A 24,214-nucleotide genomic window follows, 5' to 3' on the forward strand; every position below is an offset into this window, starting at 1 on the left:
GATCGGCGCCCGGTGCGGAACTGGCCTAGGGATCGTTAGGAGTGTGGAGACACTGACTCAGGGGAGTGCAGGAGGTCTCCTCTCCCCGTTCCCTATCGCAGGGCCACCATTGTAATGGTTTTCCTGGTTTTCCCCTTTATTCTGAAATTCGCCCTGCTGGAGGCGGTGTATCCAGACATACGTGTACTACTGAAATTCGCCTGCTGGAGGCGGTGCATCCAGCTGCACGTTCTATTATTTAAATTCGCCCTGCTGGAGGCGGTATATCCAGGGTCACGCGTCATATAAATTCGCCCTGCTGGAGGCGGTGTGTCCAGTCTCACGTGACCATGACAGGTGGATATGGTTGAGGAAGTAACAGTGGTCGGGAATTTAGGAAGCAGGGATCATGCTATCCTCAAATTTTGGATTACAAGAGGAGGAAGACCAGAGAGGACTCAGACATTAAGGTTTGACTTCAGAAAGGCAGATTTTAATGGATTCAGAAAAAGGGTAAGCAAGGTCTAAGGGCTGGATGTTCTAAAGTACAGAAATGTCCAAGAAGGATGGGAGATTTTGTTAAATGAAATTCTCACCGCACAATCGGTAATAATCCCAAAAAGAAGGCAGAAGTGGAAGCATTTGAAGAGACCAGGGTGGATGAACACAGAACGTAATCACTTGGGAAAACGAAATTTATATCAAATGGAAAGAAGGGGGGCATATCTAAAAAATATAATACTGTTTGCATGACATGCAGGAAAAGAGTTAGAAGAGCTAAAGCCAGTAATGAAGTAAGGCTTGCAAGGCAGACCAAAAGCAGTAAAAAAGGATTTTGGGGGGTATGTCAAAAGCAAAAGAAAAGTCAAAGATGCTATAGGATTTTTACAGGATGAAAAGGGTGAAGTGGTCAAAAATGATGTTAAGAAGGACAAACTTTTAAATTCCTATTTTGCATCTGTGTTCTTTCTCTAAGAAAGCAAATGTTAACATCAACTGATCTTCATGGTGCCATCGAATTAATAAAAAAATCCACTCTATCCATAAACCGAGAGATGGTGAGGGAGATGAGCTACCAGGATGGTAAGCGAACTGCAAAGTATGTCCTACGAGGAACGGTTAAAGGATCTGTGCATGTTTAGCTTGCAAAAAATGAAGGCTAAGGCTGTCTACAAATATCTGAAGGGATGTCACAGTGTAGAGGGATTATCATTATTCTCATTTTGCACATGGAAACACGAGAGACAATGGAATGAAACTGAAAGGGAGAAAATACAGATTAAATATTTAGAAAAAAAACTTTTTCACAGTGAGCACTTCAATGGAAGTCTTCAAACAGAGGCTGGACAGACATCTGTCTGAGATGGTTTAGTGAATCCTGCATTGAGCTGGGGGTTGGAAATGATGACCCAGGAGGTCCCTTCCAACTCTAACTTTCTATGATTCTATGGCATGTTGGACATCATCATGTCCCCAACCTTTGCTTCTATGCACAAAAACAGCCACTGCCAGATGAACCTGGCATCGAATCACTCCCCTTTTCTTAGTGGAAATGGCCAAAAGCGATCTAAAGTCCAGGCCTTAAATAGAAAGGTAAACGCATTGCAGAGAAAAAAGCCCCACTTACAAATGCATGGTCAGAATACCAGTTTACAGTAGGATGCACACGGGATATATGGTGGAGTAGTATGGTATATGGTGGAGGCAGCACAAGGGCCATTAATAAGCTGTTGTCAGTGTGGTGCACTACACGTAACAGTGTGACTGATACCCTATACAAGCTTTTCCTGTGTGCATATATAATACTGAATATCCATCCTCCCCCCTCATAGATGACAGGAGTGAGTGTTCATCAGTATTCTGTACCTGTGTGACCTTTATGTCTACATCTTGCAGTGCATTGGTATTTTAACCATATATTTGGTAAGGAGGGCATTTTTTCTGTTATTTGTTGCAGATTTGATACTTTTTTCTGTGAATTATCACTATTTTCCTAAATAGTTTAAATGCAACTTTCAACTTGATGTGTGTCCTCTGGAGATGGATGAAAGTGAATGCTACGGCAGCGCTGGCATGCCACCGCCTTTGTTAGTAATTCCCATTACTTTAGGGAGCACTTTAAGGAGCAGCTGGCACAGTGTTGGCACTATTACTAAAGGGAGCCCTCTGTGACAACAATTCTGTATAATACGGGTATTCCTGTTAGCAACATTTTTGTAGTAACACTATATGTTTGGCATCACTATTGGTGGGGTAAATATATATATCACACCAATATGTTTGCACTAAGAAAAATGGGGGCACAGTATCAGGATTACAGGGAGAATCCAGCCATTTTTTTGGAGTAAAAAAATGTGCAAAACTTTATTATAAATTCAGATAAAACAGGACATTTATAGTACTAGAAAAAATGTATTTGAGCTTTTACTACTGTTTCGGACTATACATACAGTAGTCCTAACTCATGGATGATTTAGTATTGGGGTTAACAGCAGGATGAGGAGTTTGTGCTAAAAAGTTGGGAGGATGTTGGAAAAAATAAGAAACTTAAGATGTCAGGACAACAAACTTTGCAGAGACGAATCATGGCTGTAGAAAGCGACATGGTGGTCTGGGCCTAATGGAGAAGATAAAGAAAGATAACCACTGTAATTACAGAAATCATAACTGGATTTGCTAAATGTAATGGTTGTGTATTTAGCCTTAATCTGATCAGTGATGTTTTCTCCTGTATGTTCTGTACAACATCATATCCAAAGAAATTAATGAGGCAGATTTATCAAAACTGTCTAAAAGAATGTGTTTTGTTGCTTGTGGCAACCAATTGCCTCACAACTCTCATTTTACCAGAGCTGATTAATACATGAAAGCTGAGCTGTGATTGGTTACTATGGGCAAGAAAGACAGATGTTCTTTTAGACAGTTTTGATACATGAGGCCTTTACAAGACCCGTCACCATTACTCCACATCATTCTATGAGAATTTGGTACTTCCAATTTACCAAAGTAGACGTACACCTCTCTAATCTGCACCTTTCAATTTTAGCCTACGGAAATGTTTCTACACCTTAGCTTTAGTATTACAAGAAATGCCCATCCACTTGCAGTTTACGCTACTAACCTCATTTTGACGCTGCCAATGTCACTGTACAAGTTGAGAAGCGCGGGTATACAGATCGGGTGAGCCATGATCTCATTCAGCTGCGGTCGCTTGGAAGGGTCCAAGTTGAGCATGCTAAGTATGAGCTGTCGAAGTTGAGGACTATATCGGTCTGATATTGGGGCGAATGTCCCACTCATGATCTTCAGCACTAAAGCAGGTAAATTCTGTACAATGCATTACAATATATATTAGAGAATATATACAAAGAAAACAGCGGAGGTGAATCCAGCAATTCGTTCAGCCCCAATACATCACATAGTTACTTTAAGGGATTGTCCTCAACTTTGATATGTCAATATCAAATTGGTGAGGGTCCAGCACCGGCACCTTCCACCAATCAGCTCCTATTAAAAAAAAAAAAATAGGAACAGATCTTCAGGACACGATAGCGGCCACTATAGAGTGTGACAATCCTGTGGTGTCCCACTCTGTTCACACTTGGCATCAGGCTGTTTCTAGTTGGTGGAGGTAACGGACGTTCACCGATCTGATTACATTCCTCATTTAGTGCAATCTTTGTCTGCCATTTCCATTATTTTGTAATACACTGTGGCATAACCAGTCACTAAATAGCCATCGGCAAAATAATAGGCAAGTCAACGGTATAAACGAAAGCGAAGGAGATCAATTGGTTCGGCGGTGCTCGTGGTGTGGAGACTCCGCCGACATTTTCTGAAAGCCTGGAGCCACTGCACATTCATTGCTGTGATGCAGTGGCTTCCAGGAAATCCCATCCCAGGCTGGCACGGCATGTTCGGCGGTGCTCAGTGCACCAAGGGGTGGCGCATGCGCAGGTTGAGATCTCGGCACCAAGATCTCAGGATGAGATCTTGTTGCCGAGATCTCAATTTGCGTATATGCGCTGCTTCCAGCAGCCATTTTCCCGGAGGCCACCCATCGCAGCAATGGAAGTGTGGGTGCTACGGGCTTTCACAAAATGTCGGCGGAGCCCCCGCTCCACAGAATACTGCCGCACCAGCCTGGGAAGGGAATGTGATCATCCCCCTACAGCGTCGGACCACTGCAGAATCGCCCGACTCCTGCTGCCGCAACACAACTTGCAAGTATATTCCGACTATAAGATGCACCCCCATTTTCCCCAAAAATTTTGAGGGAAAAAAGTGCGTCTTATAGTCCGAAAAAATATGGTACTGTGAAAGCAATTCAGGAATTTTTTTAAGGCAAAGAAGTGGAATATTCTGCATTGGCCGAGTCCATCACCATATTTAAACCACATCGAGCATGCATTTTACATGCTTAAGACAAAACGTAAGGCAGAAAGACCCACAAACAAGCAACAACTAAATTCAGCTGCAGTAAGGTATGGAAAAGCATCACAAAGGAGGTATCCCAGTGCTTGGTGAAATCCATGGCTTCCAGAATTCAGGCAATCATTGCCTGCAAAGGATTCTCTACAAAGTTTTAAGAATGAACATTTTATTTATGGTAAAGTTAGTCTGTCAAATTACTTTTGAGCCCCTGAAATGAGGAGGCTTTCTAAAAAAAATGCTTGCAATTCCTAAACGTCTCACATTCACGTTTGAATATTATATATATATATATATATATATATATATATATATACACACATACATACACACACATAGCTGTGCTCAGAAGTTTACATACCCCGGCATAATTTTTGATTTCTTGGTCTTTTCCAAAGAATATGAGTGATAACACCAAAACTTTTTCTCCACTCATGGTTAGTGGTTGGGTGAGGCCATTTATTGTCAAACTACTGTGTTTTCTCTTTTTAAGTCATAATGACAACCCAAAGCATCCAAATGACCCAAATCAAATGTTCACATACCTTGGTGATTTTGGCCTGATAACATGCACAGAAATTGACACAAATGAGTTTGAATGGCTACTGAAGGTAACATCCTCACCTGTGACCTGTTTGCTTGTAATCAGTGTGTGTGCATAAAAGCGGAGTGAGTTTCTGGGATCCAGACAGACTTTTGCATCTTTCATCCACCACTGACGTTTCTGGACTGTGAGTCATGGGGAAAGAAAAAGAATTGTCAACGGATCTACGGAAAAGGTAGTTGAACTGTATAAAACAGAAAAGGGATACAAAAAGATATCCAAGGAATTGATAATACCAGTCAGCAGCGTTCAAACTGTGATTACCAAATTGGAAAATCAGGGGCTCTGTAAAAACAAAACCACAGTCAGGTAGACCAACAAAAATTTTGTCCACAACTGCCAGGAAAATTGTTCGGTATGCAAAAAAAACAACAACAAATAACATCAGCTGAAATACTGGACTATCTGAAAACTAGTGGTGTGGCTGTTTCAAGATGCACAATAAGGAGGCACTAGAAGAAAAATGGACTGCATGGTCAAGTCGCCAGAAAAAAGCCATTACTGTGCAAATGCCACAAAGTATCTCACCTACAATACACAAAACATCACAGAGACAAGCCTCAAAACTTATGGAACAAGGTAATTTGGAGTGATGAGACCAAAATTGAACTTTTTGGCCACAACCATAAATGTTACATTTGGACAGAGGTCAACAAGGCCTATGATGAAAGGAACACCATTCCTACTGTAAAGCACGGAAGTGGATTGCTGATGTTTTGGGGATGTGTGAGCTACAAAGGCACAGGAAACTTGGTCAAAGTTGAAGGAAAGATGAATGCAGCATGTTATCAGCAAATACTGGAGGCAAATTTGCAATCTTCGGCTCAGAAGCTGCGCATGGGACATACTTGGACTTTCCAACATGACAACGATCCAAAACACAAGGTCAAGTCAACCTGTCATTGGCTACAGCAGAACAAAGTGAAGGTTCTGGAGTGGCCATCTCAGTCTACTGACCTCAATATCATTGAGCCACTCTGGGGAGACCTCAAGCACACACTTCATGCTAGACAGCGAGGAATTTACAAGATCTGGAGACTCTTTGCCAAGAAGAGTGGGCAGCTTTACCATCTTCTCAGATATAAATAAAGAACCTCATCCACAACTACCACAAAAGACTTCAAGCTGTCATTGATGTTAGAGGAAGTAATACATGGTATTAAGAAATGGGGTATGTAAACTTTTTATAAGGGTCATTTGGATGTTTTGGGTTCTCATTATGATTTAAAAAGAGAAAACACAGTAGTTTGACAATAAACGGCTTCAGCCAACACTAGCCATGAGTGAAGAAAATATATATATACACACACTATCTACAGTATATACTAGTAATGTCTGCCTGTCTAGGCTTTCTTGAGGAGATGAGTATGAAGGCCTCAATCACGGAAGATAATCTGATAAGCTATAAAAGCGAGTACTAAGGTATAGGGGTTGCCTGGGAGAAATCATGGAGAAGGTTGTGAGAGGAACATACGATGGTAAACGTTAGAAGAAGATCTTGTGAGATTACGTGTGGGGAGGTATCTGGAGATCAGGTAGTAGAGACACTTCTCAACATTGAAATTGCAACACCAAGACGGAAAAGTCATGGAGTTTTGGAAATCACAGGATGGACCGACATGTTAATGAAATGCAAATGATGAAAAAACTGAATCAAAATTTCCTAAATATCTTGATTTATTCGGCATCGCGTATGAGTGACACATGCAGAAAAACATGCAAAAACTATCATGGCACAAAGCAAGATGGCAATGAAAGAATCTCCTGCTTTTGAGGGAGTCATGCTTTTGTTTTGGACGCAATGATAACCGGAGATTGATCTGGTGACCACATGGACAACGCCATAAAGAGGCCTACACAAGAGAATGTTATATCAGTTTTACTCCCAGAATCATGGCATAGGATTTCAAAATGCGCAGCAGCTGGACCCTTTAGTCTTCATTCAACGTACACTAACAGCTCAGCATTACATTGATTTGGTTTTGAATTCAGTAGTATGACCATTTCTCCAAAGTGTCCCAGCAGCCATTTTTCAACAAGATAACGTCAGACCACATGTTGCTTGTGCCACTGAGAGCAGCCTATTTGTTCCCATGGCCTGCAGAGTCCCCGGACTTGTCTCCCAATGAGAACATCTGGGAAATTATTGGTAAACAATTGCAAAGGGAGGTGCCAGCAGTGGATCTTGATGATTTGTGTGCCCAAGTGCATTGAGCATGGCAGAACATTCCTCAGACAATCAATAATAAACTCATTGATAGCAGCCGAGATGCGTGTGTATATTTGAAATTTTTTTTCCAGTGTCTCATCATTTGCATGTCATTAACATGTCTAGCTATCCTGTGATTTCTATAATTCAGGACTTTTCCTTCCTGGTGATGCGATTTCAATGTTGAGGGGTGTATATAGATGAGACAGATTATGGCCAGCTTGTATGTTACCAATAAGATTTTAAACTGAATTCTCTAGGTAAATGGAAGCCAGAAAAGGAATTAGCAGAGGGGAGAAGAGGAGAAGAAGTGATGGGAGATGTGAATTGATCGGGCAGCAGAGTTAAAGATGGACAAGGGGTGCAAGAGCGTTAGGTGGGTTGCCAACTAAGGGGATTTGGCAGTAGTCAAAAAATGAGATGAGGCCATGGGAACTGGGAGAAAGGGTGCAATTGGGAATTGTTTTTGAGTTACAGGAGGCAGGGATTGGTAAAGGTTTTGAGATGTGGTTTGAAGGACAAAGCAGAGTCAAAGGTTACATTCAAGCAGTGAACTTGTGAAACGGGAAAGCGTGATGTCATTTATTGTGAGTGATAGATGGATTAGGTAGAGGGGTTGAGTAACATGGTGAAAAGAAAATGAATTTTGTATTGTTCACATTGAGTTTTAGAAAGCACAATGAGAAGAAGAAGAAGGCAGATGTGCAGTGAAGTAAATTTTGATGAATGACCTGACAATAATCCTACAAAATCCTTGACTCTGTGCAAGGGTGCCTAGAAGACTTGATGCCGTTTTGAAGGCAAAGGGCAGTCACACTAAATAATGTGATTTAGATTGCTGTTTTGTTCATTTACTTTGCATGCTGTTAATTCATAAATAAATTTATAAATTTTTTAAAGCACTTACTTTGCAGTATTTTTTTAAACAACTGCCCAAAAATTTCTCCACAACACTGAGTGTATATATAGATTCCCTGAACAGCATGTCCAGCTTGAACTCTCCTCCCATCTCTCATCAAACGCACCAACTGCAATCCGGCCTCCTTCACACCCACTCTTCTAAAATTGTACTAATCCTAATCACAATTGACCTGCTAACTGCCAAAGCTGCTAGACAATACTTATACAGTCATGGCCAAAAGTGTTGGCACCCTTGAAATTGTTCCAAAAAATGAAATATTTCTTCCAGAAAATTATTACAATTACTTAAGTTTTATTATACACGTTTATTTCCTTTGTGTGTATTGGAACAACACAAAAAAATAGAAAAAGGAAAATTGGACATAATTTCACACAAAACCCCAAAAATGGGCCAGACAAGATTGTTGGCACCCTCAACTTAATATTTGGTTCCACACCCTTTGGAGCAAATAACTGCAATCAAACGTTTCCTACAACCGTCAACAAACTTCTTATACCTCTCAACTAGAATTTTACATCGCTTTTCTTTTGCAATATGAGGTCTCTCATATTTGAAGGATGACTTCTCCCAACAGGAATTTTAAGATCTCTCCACAGGCATTCAATGGGATTTAGATACGGACTCATTGCTGGCCACTGCAGAGCTCTCCAGCACTTATAGCATCGATCCATTTCTGGGTGCTCCTTGAAATATGTTTGGGGTCATTGTCCTGCTGGAAGACCCATGACCTAGGATGCAAACCAAGCTTTCTAACACTGGGCACAACACTCGGACCCAAAATCTTTTGCTATTCTTCAGATTTCATGATGCCTTGCACACAGTCAAGGCACCCAGTGCAAGAGGCAGAAAAGCAACTCCAAAACATCTCTGAACCTCCACCATATTTGACTGTAGTACTGGTTTTCGGTAAACAGTAAAATGATGTACTTTACCAAAAAGATCTAACTTGGTCTCACCTCTCCACAAGACTCTTTCCCAGAAGGATTTTGGCTTACTCACGTATATTTTGACAAACTGCAGTCTAGCTATTTTATGTCTCTGTGTCAGCAGTAGGGTCCTCCTAGGTCTCCTGCCATAGCATTTAATTTCATTCAAATGTCAATGGATAGTTTGTGCTGACACTGATGCACCCTGGGCCTACAGGACAGCTTGAATTTCTTTGGAACTTGATTGGGGCTGCGTATCCATCATCCAGACTATCCTGCATTGCAACCTTTCCTCAATTTTTCTCTGCTGTTCTCGGCCAAGAAGATTAGTTATAGTGCCATAGGTTGTAAACTTCTTGATTATGTTGCACACCGTGGACAAAGGAACATAAAGATCTCTGTAGATGCACTTGTAAGCTTCAGATTGTTGATATTTTTCAACAATTTTGGTTCTCAAGTCCTCGACAGTGTTCTTCTCTTTCTGCCCTCCATGCTTACCGTGGCATACACAGACACATTAAAAAGGGTGGAAGCCAGCGCTACCTATGATCAGAACGCAATACATAAAGTGCATATGCACATATTGATTTCTAACTATAATTTAAAATGAGACATTTAGCAAACAATTGATCAATTATTTGAGCCATCCCACCACGTCACAGCATTCTCATATGGGGCAGTCCTACTCTACGTTTTTTACATTCGCTGTGCCATTACGGCCTCCTAAATGTATTAAAAGCAAGAGTGTATAAAATGCAAGCGTACCTGAAGCGTTTCTGAATCAATCCCATGGCGCCAGAGGGGCAAGTGTAGACAAAGGACGACCAGGTCCGGACATGGACATTTCAGATCTGACCTCCACACTGCCAGACCAGCAACTACAGATGAAGGGTGAAACAGGCCCAGAAACAGGTGCATAATCAAACAGAGCCTGGGCAGGGTAGGGCTGCTGTATGTGTGTGCAACAGCCTAGATCAATCACAAAGACAGATAGAATGGCGTGCATAACCCAGCGCACACGGCAAATAGTGGTGGTCAGCCACAAACCAATATCAAATAAAAAAGGGGGAAGCCAGCGCTACCTATGATCAGAACGCAATGCATAAAGTGGATATGCACATAATGATTTCTAACTACTTTAAAATGAGACATTTAGCAAACAATTGAACAATTCTTTGAGCCACATCACGGCATTCTCATATAGGGCAGTACTACGCTACGTTTTTTACATTCACTGTGTCATTACGGTCTCCTAAATGTATTAAAAGCAAGAATGTATAAAATGCAAGCATACCTAAAGCGTTTCTGAATCACTCCCATGGCGCCAGAAGGGCAAGCGCAGATAAAGGACGACCAGACACACCATGCAAAGATTGAGTCAACTTCATCCCTTTTTATCTGGTTTCAGGAGTGATTTTCATATTAACAAAAACCAGCAAATAATTCCAGCGGATGCTTCCTACTTGGCCATAAAATCCATTTTATTTTTATCTTTTAAAATAGTTCCATGTGGCAGAAACCCAAATATATACAGGGGGTCAGAAGAAAAAAAAAAAGGGCACACTTCTGCTTTATGCGTGCAGACTACGCGTTTCGACCTTACTAGGTCTTCTTCTAGGTCTTAAGTGTGAGCAGTGTTCAAGATAGTAATATACCCTGCTTCCAGGAACTTGATCCAATTACAAAATTTGGCTTAATTAAAATAGGGTGTATACCCTTACACAGGGATAAAACTTTGTTAAATACAAAATGTACTACATATTTAAAGCATATCGCTACAAAGTGCCCTTATTTTTATCTAATACATTATTATTCGCCTCTTATATTTATTCTTAGATATCACAAAATTTACCATATGAACAAAAAAAAAAAAAAAAATTTAAAAAACATAAAAAAAAACAAAAAAAAAAATTTTTTTAAAAAACATAAAAAAAAAAAAATAGGGAAAAGAAAGGCAAATTCAAGTGTTTTTATATATATATATATATATATATATATATATATATATATATATATATATATATGTATATTTACCACTGGAAAACCTGCCATTTAGAATTGACTGATTAAATCTAACCTATTATTCAGTCCATTAGGTATACGGCTTTCCAGTGTAAAAATCCAATAACTTTCACGATTTAATAAAGTCCTTCTATTATTACCTCCCCGTAAGGATTTCTTTACTTTCTCTAAACCATAAAAGGACAAATCAGTCAAATTTCCTTTATGTTCATACCAGAAATGTCTTGAAACTGCAGAGCCTCCTATCATATTCTCTTTTACTGCATCAGATAAATGCCTACGGATTCTTTTTTTCAAAGAGCCCGTAGTACATCCAATAAAAATTTTTTTTTTTTTTGGGGGGGGGGGTTTTTGTTTTTTACATTTTTTTTTTTTGTTCATATGGTAAATTTTGTGATATCTAAGAATAAATATAAGAGGCGAATAATAATGTATTAGATAAAAATAAGGGCACTTTGTAGCGATATGCTTTAAATATGTAGTACATTTTGTATTTAACAAAGTTTTATCCCTGTGTAAGGGTATACACCCTATTTTAATTAAGCCAAATTTTGTAATTGGATCAAGTTCCTGGAAGCAGGGTATATTACTATCTTGAACACTGCTCACACTTAAGACCTAGAAGAAGACCTAGTAAGGTCAAAACGCGTAGTCTGCACGCATAAAGCAGCAGTGTGCCCTTTTTTTCTTCTGACCCCCTGTATATATTTGGGTTTCTGCCACATGGAACTATTTTAAAAGATAAAAATAAAATGGATTTTATGGCCAAGTAGGAAGCATCCGCTGGAATTATTTGCTGGTTTTTGTTTCTATTGCAACATGGGTGTGCCTCTCCCATTACAACTCCGTGCGGCTTCCTGGCAGTGAGCAGAACCACTAAGGACGTCTAACTGGGTGAGCTGGCTATAATTTTTCTTGTTTGATTTTCATATTGCCCACACCTGTCACTTGTCACAGGTGAGTTTGAATGAGCCTTGCATGCTTGAAACAAAGATGTTTACCCACAATTTTGGAAATGTGACAATAATTTTGTCAGGCTCATTTTGGGGGATTTGTGTACAGCTATGTCCAATTTGTCTTTTTTTTCTCTGTTTTTTTTGTGTTGTACCAATTCACACAAGGAAATAAACATGTGTAAATGCAATTAATTTCTGCGAGAAATACTTCATTTTCTTGAACAATATCAAGGGTGCCAATACTTTTGGCCATGTGTGCGCATATATATATTAGTAATTTAGTATTTTGTCCCCATTCCGTGAGGAAGCGTCAGAAAGTGAGGTGGGGTACAAGCAGTGCAATTTGATACTATGGGTTTGTAGTCCTTTTATTATTCATTGATGTGACCCTTTATGAACTTCATATACTTTTAGATTATTTATTCTTCTGTGGTAGGTTGACTCACTCAGTTGCTCTCAGAGGTAGACAAAGGAACTATTCTTGGGTTAATCTTCTGCGGGTTTATTAAACACGGTATAAACCATGGCAGAATTTAACAAAATAAATATGGCCTTTCTGGCATAATGGCAAGACAAAAGATAATTTACAGCACAGTCCATATGCCTACGGGAATCGCCCGCTTAGGATACAGTACATTTCAGCTCCCACTGGAACTACCGCCTAGAGACTTCCCCGTCTCCAAACTCACAGCAGAAAAAAAAACCAGTAGCTGGACATTTAACTTACCCAACCACACCTTTGGGGAGGAGATATGGTGAGTGGCCATCCCACAATTCCAAAAAACTCTCTCACCTGCTTCTTGGAAGGCGGTTGTGGACACTTCTGAATTGACTTGACCTTGTTTATTTGTGGCTTGATTTCACCTCTCCCGATGACATAGCCCAAGTACATGGCCTCTTCCTTCCTTCCTTCCCTATGGCACATTTTTTGTATTTATGGTGAACCCCGCTTTTCTGAGAGCATCCAGAATCGCCTGTACCTTTCGTAGATGAATACCAAAGTCAGGGCTGAAGACCACAATGTCATCAAGGTAGGCTGTGGCATATTTCTTGTGCGGAGCTAGCATCCATAGCACTCTGGAAGGTACCTAGGGCCCCCTGCAGTCCGAAGAGCATTCTGGCGTATTGAAAACACCCATTAGGTGTCGAGAAGGACGTCTTCTTCTTGGCACTCTGGGACATGGGGATCTTACAGTAGCCCTTCATCATGTCGAGGATTGTAATTTATTTTGCGGGTCCAGGTCTCTCAATGAGTTCATCAATGTGGGGCATCGAATACGCATCAAAACTGGACATCTCATTCAGCCTGCAGTAGTTGTTGCAAAATCACCACTCACCGATGGGCTGCGACAGAACGATGATGGGACTTGACCATCCACTTTTTGACTCCTCTATCACATCGAGATCTAGTATTCTCTACACCTCATTTGATTTGACCTCCCGGCGTGCTTCGAGAATTCTATAGGGCTTAAGATTCACTCTGACATGCGGCTCTGTCAAAATGTCATGCTCCATGCTGGCAACTCCAAGGACACATCATAGTTCCACTGCAGCAGTTCCCGACAATCTCTCTGCAAACGTTACATCCTTTGGCTTCAGGTTGAGTTCCCAGGCAAGCAGATCCAGCAATTCTTGATCTCGCCAAGGTATGCTTGGTGCGTCTTCCTTCGACCTGGCTGTTGCATCTTGAAATTAACCTTGCCCAGTTTTTCTACCACCTCGTAAGGGCCTTGCCACTTGGCTAGGAACTTGCTCTCTACCGTGGGGATAAGCACCAGCACGCAGTCCCTAGGCTGGAACTGCCTCAGCCTTGCTGATCGGTTATACACCCTTGCCTTTGTCTACTGTGCCTGGAGAAGAAGCGCCTTCTCAATAGGCATCATTTTCGCCATCCTCTCTGCAACTGGGTGACATGTTCTAAGATTCTCTGGTGTGGCGTGACCTGTCTTCCTAGGTTTCTTTGGAGATGTCTAGAAGCCTTCGCGGATGTCGACCATACAAGACCTTGAATGGAGAGAAGTCAGTGGAGGCTTGAGGAACTTCTTTGATGGAGAAGAGCCGACACAGAAGAAGATAGTCCTAGTCTCCACCGTCCTTCTCAATTACCTTCTTGAGCAGGGACTTTAAGGCCTTATTGAAGTGCTCTACTAGGCCATCTGTCTGCGTATGGTAGACTGAGGTTCGCAGCAGGTAATCTGGAGGACCTTACAAAACTCCTTCATCACTTTGCTCTTGAAGAGGGTTCCCTGGTCCGTCAAGTTCTCCTTTGGTAGGCCCGTCCTAACAAAAATATGGACAAGTTCCAGGGCTTTACTCTTGCAGAAGAGTTCCTTAGTAGTACTGCTTCAAGGTACAGAGTCACATAGTCCAAGATCACTAGGATGTATTGATGCCCCTATGCAGAGTTAACTATGGGACCCACTAAGTGCATGGCAATTTCCTCAAATGGGACTTCTATCACCGGCAATGGGACTAGGAGACTTCAGAAGTGAGAAGAGGGAGCAGTTATCTGACAGGTGGGGCAGGACCTACAATAATTTAGGATCTCCCGGTAACATCCATGTCTAAAACCCTCTGCCGGTAGGGTCTTGGAACCAACAGCTGCTCCACTATCTCACCTCCCCTTAGTTTAGTCAACTGACACAATAACTTCCCATTGACTGCAAAGTGTGGGAACCTGGTGTCTGCCCACGGCCTTGAGCAACCCCATTACGGATGGTAAAATTGTCAACCATCCCCTTTAAGGTAAGGCTCCTAATTTGAGCAGTCCCAAAGTTTTCTTCAGACACTTCTAACTCGGGGAGGCTGGGCTCCTCGATCACAGTCTCGTCGTCCTCTCTAGCAAGAACACATAGAGGAAACTCCTCCATCATTGATTTCAGTTAAATTTCTTCCCGAGGCATCTGATTTCCCCCCGAGACACTACATACAACCCCTTTTTGCCACAAATCCCGAAATAAAGAAAAATTCTGCCCCAATAGGACGGGATGTATCAAGTCCACGAGGGCTCACAATCTACAAAGTAGATGGACATTTTCCTTCCCCAGCCACACACTTGGGGAGGAGATATGGTGAGTGGCCGTCCCACCCATATCTTACAGCCACTAACAAAAAACCCAACCCTGTTATGGCTTATTAAGGCTGGTTTCACACTTGCGTTGGGCAGAGCTGCGGAGGGCTGCGTACTTCCTCTGTTATGCCCCGCCCACTTTTGCACCTCTTCCATTCAGCTTCGCCTACGTCTGCCTGCGTCCTGAGTACCTATCTTTAACATTGGGTATGCAGGCCATGCAGATGTATGCAGATGCCTCCACTTGCATCGTTTTGAAATGACGCAAGTGGAGACATCCGCATACATCCCCATGGCCTGCGTACACAATGTTAAAGACAGGTAAGCAAGACGCAGGCAGACGTAGGTGGAGCTGAATGGAAGAGGTGTGGCAGTGGGCGGGGCTTAATGGAGGAAGTAGGTAGCCCTCCGCAGCTCTGCCCAATGCAAGTGTGAAACCAGCCTAACCCCTCAGCACATAACATGCTGGAGAGAAACCTCTGGGTTTCACATCACAGAAGATCGCAACCTTCAAGACACATATCTCCCCTCACAAACAGCTCCAGTGACCCTGTCACACTTGATATTCCATCATTTATTATGAATTGAACTATATATTATTTATTCTATTATAAATTAAGAGCTGATTGTTTATTGTGCATTGGCTCTTTATTTGTTGCATTTATACATTCATACTTTTGCACTCTGCACTTTTTTGACTATAGGTCTATAGGATTTTTTTATTTCATTATTTATTTTGTCTTGGTCTCTGGCTCATTCCTTATTATAAATTTACATAATAACTTTTGCACTATATTTCTCCACCTTCAGTTAATTTATCTTGTCAGCATTGTCATATATGGTTTTAGTTAATGTGTATTATCCACTTTATTTTTGGGAAACATTATTTTTTTATTACCTGTACTGGATTTTTGTAAGTCTTATTGTAGTACTTTCTCAAAAGTAGGATTAACTTCTATAAAAAAAAGTTTGCCAGTGAGAAAATATATCTGGTATTGGCTACTTTGCTTCCTTATGACCCGATAGGCTGTAATAAAGTGTGCTGTGTTGCTGTGGGTCTTACTCAAATGGGGCCAAGCTCTAATCCACATTATATGGTTGACTAGTCCAAATGAAATTGGCGGGTTTGACTGACTTTAGTCTTATGAGCATGGCCACCTATAGAGTACAATAGCTGTCATAATAGGGAGAAGCAGGATGTCAAGTAGCAACCGCCGGTAAAGCTGAAGGGTAAAATTTGCTTGCAAGAATGGCTTAGGAAGACAACAAGGTGGACTTTGCTGATGGGCTCTTAAGCTCTCCTTCCAGATGAGCACACCTGAGTGGATTTATCTGAGATCTCTAAATAACAACAGCTGAAAATGAGTTAAAATAATAAATTGGGCTTTAAATATACATTTTATCACCTGCTCTTACAACGCTAATTGCTCTGTTTGCCCTGCTAGTTCTTCAGTGATGCTGTCACATCTATCATCCAGGTCACCCTTGAAACCAATCCCTGGCAAAAGTGGTCAATTTGGGATGTGCAACACGTTGTGGTGAGGTTACTGATGCAGTCATTAGCACGTGAATTATGGAAGTGAAGTCACCGATATAAGAGTATTGAACAGGTACGTAATATTTATTATTTTAAAATCTTGGAAATGTAGTGCAATCTGTGGCAGCAAGTTATGGAGCAGGAGTAGCTGGGCAGAATGATATACACCAGGGCTGGGCAATTCATTTTCCCAAGGGGCCACATGTGAGACCATGTGTCATGATCCAGGTTGGATTATGACAGATAAATGCACAAGTAACCTTTTTTTTTCCTTAAGCTGTGTGCTTAAAGCTAGTTTTGCCCCCGGTGGCCATTAGGGTCGTTGCACTGTGGTGGTTTCAGTTCTAGTTTTGCCCCTGGTGGCCGTTAGGGTCATTGCATTCTGGTTACTTTAGTTTAGTGCACGTGATTATAAATCAGGTGTGATTGCTCTGGCTCTGACCTATAAAAGAGTGTCAGGTGTTGCAATCACTGTTGGTAATATTGCTCATTTCCAAGCAAGTCTGGTGGAGGAAGGAACTACAGAGAGGAGTTCCTGGCAGCTCAGGGGAGCTCTGGTGTTATAGCTTCAGGTGGAAGCTGAATTCAAGTGTTGAGCTTCAGGGGTGAAGCTGAACTCCTGCTGGAGGCGGCGATATTGTGATGGTTACGTGTGGCTGCACTTTGACCAGCTCTGATATATACTGTAGGATTGTAGGAAAAGATTCACTATAACTTGTGGTTTATGCTTTGAAGTCCCTGCTCATTATGTGCTTATGAGTCAAGGAGGTGGTCCTATTTAGCAATTAATGTCTATCTCTGTAAACACACTTACACAGGGAAAGCTGTCAATCACAAGAGACCGCCCCTTGACTCCTAAGCCCCAAATGAACAGATTTCAATGCATAAAATAGAAGTTACACTCAATGTTATCACATAATCTGATACACCCATCTGTTAAACTTCTGCTCTATAACATGCCCCCATAGACTGCATTGCGCTGCCAAGCTGAAAGATTTTCTTTAACATATTTTCAGCTGTTATGTTGTCTTTTATACCTCCTGGACAAACGCTGCAACTATGATCCACAACAGTGCGGAGACCACAACTGATTCTCCTAGCTTTCAGATGGTAAATGGCAGATAGCATCTTTTTAGAAAAAAAGGCTCACACACCAGGTATGTGGTTGTTTCCAGGGAAGGTATTTCCTTTCTATGCCACAGGGGTGTTTGGCTCTGACCTAAACCCAATTGAGCATCTCTGTAGAGATCTGAAAATGCCTGTCCACCATCGTTCACCATCCAACCTGACGGAACTGGAGAGGATCTACAAGGAAGAATGGCAGAGGATCCCCAAATCCAGGTGTGGAAATCTTGTTGCATCGTTCCAAAGAAGACTCATGGCTGTACTAGCTCAAAAGGGTGCTTCTACTCAATACTGAGCAAAGGGTCTGAATACTAATGACCATGTGATACATCATTTTTTTCCTTTTTAATAATTTTGCAAAAAATTCTACATTTCTGTTGTTTTTCACACAAGATGGGGTGCAGAGTGTACATAATGAGAAAAAAAAATGAACTTTTTTGAATTTACCAAATGACTGCAAAGAAACAAAGAGTGAAAAATTTAAAGGTCTGAATACTTTCCGTACCCACTGTATTGCTGCATTTGCGAGAAATAATTGTTTCTTCAAAGATGCTAATGATGAACCTTGGTGCACCCTTGTCGTGGCCGAGCAGTTCAGTGTACCTTCATTGCTACTTATTTTCCATCTGTCGCTACCTCCTCTTCTTTGACCAAAAGTTATTGTTTTACAGAAGCCAGAAAAGGGTAGAGATAGTTTTTTACCTATGACTGAAGTCCTAGGCCACACCCAGGGTGCACCCAGCTCCTCATTAGCATACTTGAATAAAAATAACAATTTCCTGCAAATATATATAGAGACTAATGAAATGATTTGTATTTGAGCTTTGTTCCTCACAAGGTGTTGGGCTTGGCTTGAACATTTTGTGCTGACAGACTGCCTTCAAAGGGGATGTCTACTACTCTTGACAACCCCTTCTAAACTCCTTTGTTTCCCCCCAGCAAAATAATAACACCTCTGGTGCGGCGCTGTTCCAATGGTGTCGGCACTGTCTCCCCTGGGGCTTGCGTGACATTACGTCACACAATCCCTGCAGCCAATGAGCGCAGAGTTGGCATCCCTCTGGCCTCTCCTACAGACGTAATTCTCTCTCTTAAGCCCCCGTCACACACAACGATCACAGCGTCAAGTTTTGTGACGCAACAGCGATCTCACCAGCGAGATCGCTGTGTGTGACAGCTATCAGCGACCGGCCCCCCTGCCGGGTATCGCTGATCGCTGTTGAAATGTCTGGACATTTTTGGGGTCGCTGGTCTCCCGCTGGTCAGCACGCATTGCTGCGTGTGACAGGCCGGAGACCAGCGACCAGGAGCTGGTAACTAAGGTACACATCAGGTTTCTAAGGGGGCGCGCTGCACCTAGAAACCCGATGTGTACCTTAGTTACCAGTGCGCTGATGCAGGGAGCTGGTAACCAAGGTACACATCGGGTTTCTAAGTGTTGCGCGCCCCTTAGAAACCCGATGTGTACCCAGATTACCAGCTCCCTGCATCAGCGCGCTGGTAACGAAGATACACTGCGGGTAACTAAGTGACGTGCGTCGCTTGTTACCCGCGTGTCGCTGGTCCAGTTCGCTGGTGAAGATGTCTGTTTGGCAGCTCACCAGCGATCATGTAGCGACATACCAGCAATCCTGACAAGGTGATATCGTTGTTGGGATCGCTGGTGAGTCGCTATGTGTGACGGGGCCCTTACTCCAGATGTCTTGACTTATCCAAAGGAGGGGAGAATGAAGCGGAAGCTTATTGGCCACAGGGATCGCATGATATAATGTCAGGAGAGCGAGCACCGACACCACTGGTGCACCCCAGCACTTGAGGTGAGTATAGGGGTTATTATTTTGCTGGGGGGAAACAAAGGAATTCAGAAGGGGTTGTCCAAGTAGTGGACAAGCCCTTTAATATAAGGAAAATACCCTAATAATACTTACAATAGAAGATAAGTCTTTTTTCAGGGACTGAGCTTTCAGACATTATGGTGCTGGCATCTTCAGTAGTTTGTTTAGGTTCACACTGGTGCTTGGAGTCCATTTTTTGATAAATGCCACCAGACAGACCCCGTTGACTTTTATTGGGTCCATTTGGTTTTTATTTGATGTCCATCATTTTAACAGGACTTGTGTCTCAGCCTCCTAACAGGAGTGTGAATAGTCAAATATAAACCCAACCTTAATGAGATTTCCAAGTATAAAAAAGTAATAGTATAGCCTAAGGGAATGCCATAATTTACTGTTTGGAGGGGTGTGACCAGAAAGACCCCGACCTATTCGTAGAAAGATTGGGGTTAATAGGGTATTTTCTTTTCACACTGCTGCTCCAAAGAACTACATTACAGTCTGAATATAGGACACAACTATAAGATCGGCGGACACCCTTGTTGAACAGATGATGAAGATGCTCTCTGTTTATCAGGTACAGTGCCACACTTTGAGAAGAGGCTGAATGAGAACACAATGGCACCTTGAAATAGCTGATCGGTGGGGGTGTCGAGAGCTGAACTCCACAAATCTAATATTAATGGTCCCAGATAAATCCTAAGATCTCTTAATCTTATTCTGGAGAATACCCATACTGAGATCTACATAGCTGAAGCTCTAAGCACTTGTTTAAATAGTCATTTACTAATAAAATGGTTACTTGCTGAAGCTGTAATCTGGATCTAAAGATTTGAGGGATAATTTCAAGGGTTAAGATAATTCTTACCGGAGCTTCAAATGCTCTCTTAAGGCTGGCAAGTTCATAGAGGACACAGCCTAGAGCCCAAATGTCACTTTTCTGGTTATAGGGTTTTCCCTCACACAGTTCTGGGGAGATATAACAGGGGGTTCCCACAACCTGGGAAATACAAGAGAGAAAAAGGATTAGTTCCCTGTACAAATAGTAGGTAGACATAAATCCTCGCCATGACCACAGGACACGAATCAATGGATCCTATGTGTAGTCTTCAATAATAGATGGTTACATATTGCTAACCGAAATAAAGTAATTACAGAGGTTGGAGAAATAATAAGGACTGACTAGGACCGGATTGTGAAACTACAACTAACAGGCACAATTACGCGGGGTTCACATGTCTGATGTTCAAGGTCTAAGTGCGGTCCGCCATGTCCTGACAAGCTGCAGGTCCCCTGATCAGAACTCATCAGCCTCGTATAAGCCTATGAGGATTCTGAGATCGGGTTAAGAGATCAGCGACCAGTCTGGATATGTCTGGTCTTTTGCTGTGGATGAGGATATTAAGACTTTTTATAGTAGGATTTTTCAAATACACAGGGGTTTTCCAAATACACAAAAGACATCCCTGAAATCCTCACATTTGAGAAGTGTTTTTCTTATCCAGACCTGGATTCATTTCTATCTGTACACTTTCCAAACTTTCAGTTGATATGTACAATGACCAGAATCCTTTGCAGCATCTTTTAAGAGGGTTATTCAGTTTCAATAAACTTTTGGCCATATGCCAAGTTACTTATTTACCCCTCACGGTTCAGCGCTGTGTTTCCACCGCTGATCCAGTCTCTGTTGTTCGACTGCAGCCTAAAAGTCAATAATGGACCTTAAAATATCCTTGCATATTTCGATTTCAAGAGGTATTCCCATCTCCATGATCCTATCCCAATATGTAGTAGGTGTAATAATAATATTATCAAATACCTTCAATTAAAAATGTAGTGTAATTTTTCTGGTTCGCCATGTCTCTTTCTCCATGCAGGACATTTCAGTACGTTCGGTATCCATGGTTACGACCACTGATACAGTGACAGTTAGTTAGCTAGTGGTCATAACCATGGATACCTAAGGTCCTGCAATGCCTGTACAGGAGGAAAGAGACATAGCGAATCAGAAGAACTATACTACATTTCTAATTGGAGGTATTTGCTAATATTATCATTATTACACCTACTACATGTCACGTCGCCGTCGGACTCGGGGGCTGGTGTTCCTTCCTCGGCCACTGGGAGGCACCGGACTGTCATGTCGCCGTCAGACTCGGGGGCTGGTGTTCCTGCCTCGGCCACTGGGAGGCGCCGGACTGTCACATCGCCGTCAGACTCGGGAGCTGGTGTTCCTGCCTCGGCCGCTGGGAGGTGCCGGACTCCTTTGACTGGTGGTGCCGGCAATAGGAGGGCTATGTCCTCATGTGGTCCCGCTCCTTTGATGCATGCCTCTGTCGTTGGGCATCGCCGTGTTTCTCCTGTGGGTGATGGTGGTGACAGAGAAGGGGCCCCTGCGCAGGCATCTGGTGGGCGCAGGCTTCGCTCTTCTGTCAGAGGTGAAGGGTTGGTGCATCGCCATCTGGCCTGGTTCTGGGGGCGGTCCAGATTAGGTCATCAGGCTGTGAGCCTGTGAGGGATAGCCGTATCCTTCAACTACTTTGGAGCCTGTCCTGCAGGCCGCCAGATATAGTCTTGGTTTCTCCAGTGATCTAGTGTTTAATTGCTACTTTTGACTCTGACCTTTGCCTGAATTTTTGACTCTGCTACAGCCTGCCGATTTTGTACCTCTGCTGCTCGCCCGGTTTTTGACTCTGACCTTAGCCTGGATTTGACTCTGCTTCAGCCTGCCAATTTTTGTACCTCTGCTGCTCGCCCAGTTTCTGACCTTTGACTCCTGACTACACTTTCGGTCCCGGTTTTTAGTCCCTTCCTGTCGACCATCCTGCTCCGGTCCACTGCTCTCATAGGCAGCTACATCTTAGGCTCCGCTGTAATTCCAGATCCCTGTATGGGGGTAAAGGGTCTCGGGGTTTCTCGGAGTGCTGTCTTACGTGCAGCTCAGACTCGCAACTGACGGATGTCACACTACATATTGGGATAGTGTCTTGGAGATGGGAATACCCCTTTAATGGCTGACAAGTTCCTCACGCCATCTTGTCACTCTCCACAAAGAGAAACTTTACCCCTTTCCTCGTCAGAAGTCACTCACCTAGCCAAATCATTTACCCCCGCTTACACCCTGAAACCTACATGTCTGCAAATGGAGTTGCTGGTTTAGCTTCTTACCCTACCGTTACGGGTACCGTTACACTACGCGACACACCAGCGATCCCGACGATACGACCTGGTAAGGAACACTGGTACGTTGTTAAATGGTCGCTAGTAAGCTGTCAAACAGACAGATGTACTCAACGACGTAGCGGCGATCCGTATAATAACCTCGATGGTCGTTGGGACCTTGTCACACAGCAGCTATTCTCACGATTCCGGCCAGCGTCCTGAGTTCTGAGTCGCCAACGAGGTCGCTCGTCGGCGTCAAAAAGAAAAAGGCATGCTGGCCAGCGGGACACCAGAGATCAAAAATTATCCCAGGACATTCGAGCACGATCACCGAGATCCAGCGGGGGCCCGATCGCCGCTATGTGTTACATGTAGCGAGATGCTGTTGCATCACAAAATCTGTGACGTTTCAGCGATCTCGCCAACGATCTCGCTATGTGAGACGGGGCCTTAAGTCACGTGGCAAGGCTCTTTAAAAGGTCAATATTGACTTTTTGGATTCCGACTTCCAATAAGTGGCAGTCTTTTCCTCTCTGAAGAGGCTATTTACTTATCTAGCTGTATCTGAAACTGCAAATTCAGCTTCAACTGTGAAACAAGCTAAAACTACAACCTAAAGGTCATTACGGCGGCACAAGACATCTGAAAGTGTATTTATCAGTGGGAAATAGTGGCAGCCTCTGGATGTGTCCTGACGTCAGGAGCAAAGTACAACAAGCTCGACTGAAACTGAGCACTTGGGCAGAAAAATATCCAGACTTGCTTTTTACACTCTAGGTCCTTTTACAGTGGTTAATAATTCTAATATAATATATATACATAATGTACTTAGAATTGGCACAGCATGAGTTTGTAAGAACGCTTGCTCCTGATTACGTGCGGCAGTGAACAGAGAGACGTAATGCCTGCAGAAGAGCCAACGCTTGTTCACTGACTGATCTTAGGTGGCCTAGAATTAAATCATTGTCGACCGATCTTCCCATCTAACCGAGGACGTGCCACCGACAATATACAAACTTTGTGGTACACCAAACCCAAAAAGTCTTGAAAACACTGAATTAAGCTGTAGTCAATGACCCCTGCTGTATTATTATTGTGGTGGTGGGTCCTGGATACGATTCTATATGCCTGATTTAGCACCCGTACACGGATCCCTGCCGTCCAGGCTGACTGCAATGTTGCACATCCAGATACAGATTTTCATTTCGGGTGTTAGGAGATATAGTCACTACGCTAACATGTCACCTTGTTTACGTCTAGAATGAAATAGTAATGACCTTCTCAGTTTACATATGACAGTTATACATCCCAGCAGTATTAGGTTTCTTCAGTATTGGATGAAACCATGAGAAATTCCAGGAATGGACATGTAAAGAAGAGAAATCATACTGAAAATATCTGGCATGCTAAGAAATAACAAGTTAAATGGTATAAGAGGC

The 24,214-nt window shown here is 42.5% G+C and overlaps 1 protein-coding gene across 4 annotated transcripts in view; it reads right to left on the reverse strand.

The window, feature by feature from the left end:
* NEK8 (NIMA related kinase 8) overlaps positions 1 to 24,214 on the reverse strand; it is an 85,855-nt gene that overhangs the window by 46,431 nt on the left and 15,210 nt on the right. For 3 of the 4 annotated variants that reach the window (XM_073565508.1, XM_073565510.1, XM_073565509.1), the window contains 2 exons: positions 20,482 to 20,613; positions 3,101 to 3,306 (listed from right to left, as the gene is read on the reverse strand). In XM_073565508.1, coding sequence (XP_073421609.1) covers positions 3,101 to 3,306; positions 20,482 to 20,613 — 338 coding nt within the window. The remainder of the gene's footprint in view (positions 1 to 3,100; positions 3,307 to 20,481; positions 20,614 to 24,214) is intronic. The other variant, XM_073565511.1, reaches the window with a different exon arrangement.

Source organism: Dendrobates tinctorius, unplaced genomic scaffold (genome assembly GCF_039654945.1).
Source record: "Dendrobates tinctorius isolate UK_male_01 unplaced genomic scaffold, ASM3965494v1 ptg000016l, whole genome shotgun sequence".
NCBI lineage: Eukaryota > Metazoa > Chordata > Amphibia > Anura > Dendrobatidae > Dendrobates > Dendrobates tinctorius.